Below are 7,666 nucleotides of genomic sequence, written 5' to 3'. Positions count from 1 at the left end.
CTTTTGTGTTTGTATTTGGATAAGATTATAATAGTGGTTGATGTAATACTTTTAATTTGGATAATATTTAAAAGATTATATTAGTCTATAATTATATTTTTGTGTGTTTATTTATATTTTATTTATTATTTTTTTACAAAACATTTTTTCGGTTCAACTACAGTTGAACCGGTTAAACCTATAAACCAGTGAACTAGTAACTAGAACGGTTCGATGACCGGTTCGGTTTTTAGAACCTTGGTTATAACCTCTTTACACCGACTTGTACCTCGTCGTTTTATCCTGACGACCTTCTAGGTCGGTTCATGGGATTTTCACGTTTTGTCGAGTTTAAGTCGGTGCGTTTCGTAGAAAAGAGTGATAATAAGGTAAAAGGAATTTATAAAGATATATGGGAAAAAAGATCTTTATTTATTCACAAAGGTACTTTTTGCTACTAAGAGGTTTGGAAAATTGTCGCCCCTTAGCCCTCATTTTGATGCCTCGTTAAAACCCCCTTCAGGAAAATCCTTTTTTATTTTTGGGAAAAAACCATGAAGTCGGAAAAAAGAGTACATCAGGGAATGGAGTTCGCTTCTAACTATAGTACCTTTTCATGTTACAAACATGCCACGACCTAGGTAATTCGGTGTCGTTCAAGTCGGTCACCTTGTAGTAGTCTTTTCCTAGGACCTCTTTAATTTTGTATGGCCCTTTTCCAGTTGGCAGTAAGCTTTCCATACCCAGATTTGTTAACTCCTATGTCGTTTCTGATCAAGATCAAGTCATTCGGGGCGAAGCTTCTTCGAATGACTTTTTTGTTGTATCTATTTGTCATCCTTTGCTTTAGTACTGCTTCTCTTATCTGGGCTTATTCTCGGACTTCAGGGAGTAGCTCGAGTTCTTCTTTGTGCCCCTGTATGTTTCCAACCTCGTCGTAGAAGCTTACCCTTGGACTTTGCTCGTTGATTTCAACTAGTATCATGGCTTCTATGCCATAAGCAAGTCGGAAGGGTGTTTCCCCTGTGACAAACTGAGGTGTAGTCCGATAAGCCCATAGTACTTGAGGGAACTCCTCAACCCATGCTCCATTTGCTTCTTGCAACCTTTTATTCAACCCTGCCAGTATAACTTTGTTGGCTGCCTCGCCTTGCCCATTTTCTTGTGGGTGCTCTACCGAGGTGAACTGATGCTTGATCTTCATACTGGCTACTAGGTTTCTGAAGGTAGAGTCGGTGAACTGGGTGCCATTATCAGTGGTGATGGAGTAAGGTACCCCATACCTTGTGATAATGTTCTTGTAGAGGAATTTCTAACTTCTCTGGGCAGAGATGGTGGCCAATGGTTCTGCTTCGATCTATTTTATGAAGTAGTCTACTCCCATTATTAAGTATTTTACTTGTCCAGGTGCTTGGGGGAAGGGTCCTAATAGGTCCAATCCCCATTTCGCAAAAGGCCATGGAGAAGTTATACTTATGAGCTCCTCAGGGGGAGCGACGTGGGAGTTTGCATGCATTTGGCATGGCTGACACTTCTTTACAAACTCGGTGGCATCTTTCTGCAAAGTCAGCCAGTAGAACCCGGCTCGAATGACTTTCCTAGCCAGGGACCTCGCTCCGAGATGATTTTTGCAGATACCATTGTGGACTTCTTCTAAGACTTCTGTTTTCCTTGAGGTTGGGACGCACTTTAATAATGGTCTTGATATCCCCCTTTTATAGAGGATATTTTTTACCAAGGCGTAATTTTGTGCATCCCTCCGAATTTTCTTGGCCTCTTTTTCCCCTTTTGGTAGGCTGCCGAATTTCAGATATTCGACTAATGGGTTCATCCATCCGAGGTCCAATCTGGATACTTTAAGGACATATTGTTTGACTTCTGCCTTTGAGACCGAGGGTTCTTGGAGAGTTTCCTGGATCAGGCTTCTATTATTCCCCCTGGCTTGGTACTTGCTAGCTTGAAAAGGGTGTCTGCTCTGCTGTTGAGATCCCAAGTTATGTGTTTGACCTCGGTCTCAGCAAATCATCCAAGGTGCTCCAAGGTTTTGTCCAAGTACCTTTTTATATTGGGGTCTTTAGCCTGATAATCTCCATTTATTTGAGAGGTCACCACCTGGGAGTCGCTGAACACAACTACCTTTGTTGCACTGACTTCTTCTGCCAGTTTTAACCCTGCAATCAAGGCTTCATACTCTGCCTGATTGTTAGAAGCTGGAAATTCAAATTTGAGGGAGACTTCCACTTGAGTTCCCTCCTGGTTAACTAAGATTATGCCTGCACCACTTCCAACTTTATTGGAGGATCCATCCACGTATAGCTCCCATGTCGTGGAGGCTTCTTCTTGGTCTCCTGCATATTCTGCCACGAAGTCGGAGAGGCATTGGGATTCTATTGCCATCCGAGTTTTGTACTTGAGGTCGAACTCGGATAGCTCTATAGCCCATTGAACCATTCTTCCCGCAATATCCGTTTTCTGAAGGATTTGCTTCATGGGCTGGTTCGTTCGAACTCTTATTGTATGAGCTTGAAAATAAGGCTGTAGTCTCCGAGAGGCTACTATTAAGGCATATGTGAACTTCTCAAGTTTTTGATACCTTTTCAGGGCCTTGATGACAAGTCATCTTATGCTAGCTTTTCAAGCATTTTTCACTTGTTTCATTAGGTTTTATGCACCTTCTTGCATTATAAGTAAGTGATTTGGAGTAGATTTGCATGGTTATGTTAAATCAATCAACCAACAATTACTTGACACAAAATCATAAGGTTTAAGCTAGAATTAGTTGGTTTTTGAATAATTTAGAAATCTTGTGAAATTGGAGATGCTTTGATTGGTTGTTTTGATTATTTGTAGGTGAAGAAAGAGTGACAAAAGGGATTTTGGCACACTTTTGAAGTTAGAGCACGCTTTGGACTTTAGGCCACGCTTTGAAAAGCGTGACCCAAGACACAAAAGTGTGGCGCTCACCAAAGGGGCATCAAGAGGCCAAGGCATAGCGCTCACTAATTGAGCGTAGCGCTTTCTATTTGAGCGCTAGAGACCAAGCAACCAAAGCCAAGTGCACAAAGGCAAGGATGCTGCGTTGAAACAAGTAACTGAGTGCCCAAGGGAACAAGGCAAAGGCATAGCGCTCAGTTAACTTAGTTAACTTTATCGGGCTCCATTCCAAAGAAAATTATGATGCACTGGGGGTAGTATCTGCAAAGACACTCTGATGCCTAAGTCAGCAAGGGTCTAAGCAAGTTTTAGATAGTATTGGAACTTAGAGATACCTGAGGGGTGTCAGGGTATTTATAGTGGTGAACCAATAACCACTGTTGGAGTAGTTCCACCTTTTAAGGAGGATAACAGTCCCTTTATCTTAGGGAAGTTAAGATATGGCCCCTAGAAGTGGGTTGAGAGATTTTAGGGACAGTTATTTATTTGAATAGGGTTATCTGCCAGCTAATCTTCACCCCCGACTTCCTTAGAGCAAGTCGTAGTTGGATCCGACTTCTTGAGAGAAGGTTGGTGTTGAGTGAGGGCCAACCTTTGGATTGGGCCTTTTACTTAGTCCTGGGTCTTAGTGTTGGGTCAGGGTATGAACAAATTTAAACGATTCTTGATAATTACTTCGAAAGACAACGAAATTTTTAACAAAAAAAACTTCATTTTCGATCATTAATCTTTACTTCTACGAGACTTGTTAGCTTTTTTATCAATATTTTTTTTATTAATGCAATTAACTTATATGGCATGTTAAACTATTAATTTATTCATTAAGAGTTAATTAGGATTGACAAATTTTTTTTTGTAAGGAATCTCATTGTCTTTTAAGGATAATTATAAGGGTCGTTTAGTTATTTTTTATTTTTTATATTTTTTTTAAATATATTGACTAAATTTATTATGTAAAACTAAAAAATATTAATAATTTTTAAATTATCAAGGCAAAGGCATAGCGCTCAGTTAACTTAGTTAACTTTATCGGGCTCCATTCCAAAGAAAATTATGATGCGACAATTGCTAGTGAAAGAGCCAGGATTCGAACCCATGAACCAAGAGAGGGAAGGAGCGCTAGTATGCAAGAAAAGTGTCCAAAATGAAGCTAGCAAGGTTCGAACCAGGCACATGCTAGCAAGGAAGGAGTGCTACAAGGAAGCAAAGAGAGGGGCGCTCCGTTCTCTTACTTAACTAAGCGCTACTCTTCATGAGAAATATGCACCAAAGTGAACTCACTAAGGCTCAAACCCAGCTACATAAGGAAGGCAAGTGCGCTGCGTTAATTCCCTTCACTGAGCGCTACCTTGCACAAGAAATAGACATAATGCATTTACTATGGTTCGAATTGGGAACCTCCCACTCAAGCATGTAAGCGCTGCATGAAATTAGTTCACTAAGCACTATGAGCAAGGCTTGGACGCAACAAAACAAGCCCAAACACAAAGCAAAGGGAGCGCTACGTTAAGTTATATCACTGAACACTCCCTGGAGGTGCCTTGGTCCATTTCCAACTTCAATTACCATTTTGGATCCAATCCTTCACCAATTTGAAAAGCCCACTCCACAGTCTGAAAGTAAAAAATTAGAAAGTGTATAAATAGGAGTTAGTTTGATTTAGAGAGGACCTTCTTTTATTTTTTGTTTTACTTTTTAGCTAAATTTTAGTTTTCACTTTAGCTTTGATTTTGAATTTGGGAATTGGGATTGAGAGCGGAGTTCTCTTCCTCCTTGTTCTTACTTTGGCAATTTCTATTTTCTGTCTTTGAATTTTGGATTGAGATTGAAGGAATTCTGTTTCAATTCTTGATCTGCAATTTATCTTTGTTTTCTTCTGCATAATTCTAAGGACTGGGAATTGGATTTAGCTTTCTGCCTTCATTTTCATTTCTTTTGCAACTCCTGCTTTCTGTTCTTGGAATTTGAATTGAGATTGAAGAGCTTCATTGATTCTAAGTTTGAGAATCATCTTTTACCTTTCTTCTCAATTGTTCTAAGAATTGGATCTGAGTTTTATTTGCTGTTCCATTTACATTTCTTCTGCAAATTATTTTCTGATTGATCAAGGAAGGAATTGAGATCTAGATCTACTTTCTAGTCTCATTGATCCCCTGAGATCTTGAATTTCTTTCCTAGATTCTACAATTGAGTTGAGTTTACTTTCTGTTTTGTTCTTCAAGCAATTTTACTTTTCTGTTTAGATCTTCAGCAACTTAGTTCATCTTCTACTTCTCTGCTTAATCTCTCTTTACAATCTTTTGTTAAATTCTGAATTCCAGCTCCCACATCCCTTTATTATTTAAGCAATTTACATTTCTTGCACTCTAAGCTTCAGCTATTTACATTTCTTGCAATCTAAGCTTCAGTCATTTACATTACTTGCTCTTTAAGATTCATCTCTTTTACTTTCTTGCACTTTAAGTTTCAAGCAATTTACTCGTCTGCACTTTAAGTTTCTATCAAATTCCCCTCTCCCTTTTAGTTTCATGCAATTTAGCTTCTGTTTATCACAATCCACTCAAATCATCAATTGTTTGCTTGACTAAACTAACCACCTAACTAAAATTGCTCAATCCATCAATCCCTGTGGGATCGACCTCACTCTTGTGAGTAATTACTACTTGATGCGACCCGGTACACTTGCCGGTGAGTTTAGGTGTTGGAATCCATTTTCCACACATCAGGCCTTGTAGGACTTTGCTGGTGAAGTATATAGGATGCTGCCCGACCTTGTCTTTCCGTATTAGAGCTGATGCTACAGCTTTGTCTGCTACGGATAAATACAGGGCGAGTTCTTCCCCAAATTTAGGTCGGGTCAGAATGGGAGGTTGGCTTAAAAATCTTTTGAATTCCTGAAATGCCTCTTCGCACTCAGGAGTCCATTCGAACTGGAATCCTTTTCTTAGTAGAGAGAAGAGTGGTAGGGATCTTAATGCTGATCCTGCCAAGATCCTAGAGAGTGCGGCAAGTCAGTCGTTCAGCTGCTGGACCTCCTTTAAGCAAATCGGGCTTTTCATTTCTAGGACTGTTTTACACTTGTCAGGATTGGTTTCGATTTCCCTTTGTGTAAGCACGAATCCTAGAAATTTTCCTGCCTCTACCGCGAAGGTGCATTTTGCAGGATTTAATTTCATCCCATGCATCTTTATGGTGCTGAAAACTTGTGAAAGGTCAGCCAAAAGGTCGGCCTCATCCTTGGTTTTTACTAGCATGTCGTCTACATAGACTTCCATCAATCCCCCAAGGTGAGGTGCGAACACCTTGTTCATCAGCCTTTGATATGTGGCTCCAGCATTTTTCAGTCCAAAGGACATGACCACATAGCAATAGTTTGCCCTAGGCGTGATGAATGATGTTTTTTCTTGATCCGGCTTGTACATCGGGATTTGATTGTACCCCGAGTATCATCCATGAATGACAAGTACTGATACCCTGAGCTAGAGTCTACTAGGATATCAATGCTTAGAAGTGGATATGGGTCTTTGGGACATGCCTTGTTTAGGTCGGTGTAATCGACGCACATCCTCCACTTGCCGTTTTGTTTTTTTACTAGCACCACATTTGCCATCCACACCGGATATTTGACCTCTTTGATGAAGCCGGCTTCTAGGAGCGCTTGTACTTATTCTTCTACAACTTGAGCTCGCTCTGGTCCGAGCTTCCGTCTTCTTTGCTGAACAGGTCGCGAACCGGGGTATACTAATAGTTTGTGTGACACGAGTTCGGGATCTATCCCTGGCATGTCGGAGGCTTTCCAGGCGAAGAGGTCAGAATTCTCTTGTAGGAGCCTTATAAGCTTCTTCTTCAAATCTGCTTTCAGGTTGGCTCCTATGTTGGTATTTTTTCCTTCCTTTATTCCGACCTGTACCTCTTCAATCTTTCCCCCCGGTTGTGGTCGCAGCTCCTCCTTAGCTCTGACTCCTCCGAGCTCAATTGTGTGCACCTCCTTGCCTTTTCCTCTCAGGTTCAAGCTTTCATTGTAGCATTTCCTTGCCAACTTCTGGTCTCCCCTAATGGTTGCTATTCCCTCTGATGTTGGGAATTTCATGCAAAGGTAGGGAGTGGATACCACTGTTCTGAGCCGATTTAGGGTAGTTCTGCCGATTAGGGCATTGTAGGCTGACCTCACATCGACGACTATGAAGTCGATGCTTAGAGTTTTGGATTTTTCCCCTTTTCCAAAAGTTGTATGAAGGGGTATGAATCCTAGTGGTTTTATTGGTGTATCCCCCAGCCCATACATGGTGTCAGGGTAAGCTCTTAATTCCTTTTCATCCAATCCCAGCTTATCAAATGCTGGTTTGAAGAGGATGTCGGCTGAACTCCCCTGATCTACTAGGGTTCTGTGAAGACTGGCGTTGGCAAGGATCATAGTTATCACAACTGGATCATCATGTCCAGAAAAGATTTCTTGCCCATCTTCTTTGGTGAAAGAAATAGTTGGTAGGTTGGAAGCTTCGCCTCCGACCTGATAGACTTCCTTCAAGTGTCTCTTGCGAGACGACTTTGTGAGGCCACCTCCACCAAATCCTCCCAAGATCATGTGTATATGTCTTTCCGAGATTTGTGGTGGTGGATCTCTTCGGTCCTCGTCGTCTCGCTTCCTTTTTCCGTGATGGTCTGACCTTTCCATGAGATATCTATCAAGCCAACCTTCTCTGGCCAACTTTTCTATCATATTTTTAAGGTCGTAATAATCATTCATTGAGTA

General features: G+C 40.9%; 1 protein-coding gene across 1 annotated transcript; it reads right to left on the bottom strand.

Moving 5' to 3' along the window:
• On the bottom strand, positions 851–1,183 carry LOC107633833. Its single transcript, XM_016337430.1, has one exon. It carries the CDS (start codon positions 1,181–1,183, stop codon positions 851–853), a length of 333 nt encoding a protein of 110 aa, XP_016192916.1.

This window comes from Arachis ipaensis, chromosome B03 (assembly GCF_000816755.2).
Source record: "Arachis ipaensis cultivar K30076 chromosome B03, Araip1.1, whole genome shotgun sequence".
Lineage (NCBI taxonomy): Eukaryota > Viridiplantae > Streptophyta > Magnoliopsida > Fabales > Fabaceae > Arachis > Arachis ipaensis.
This window is presented reverse-complemented; position numbering and strand designations above follow the sequence as displayed.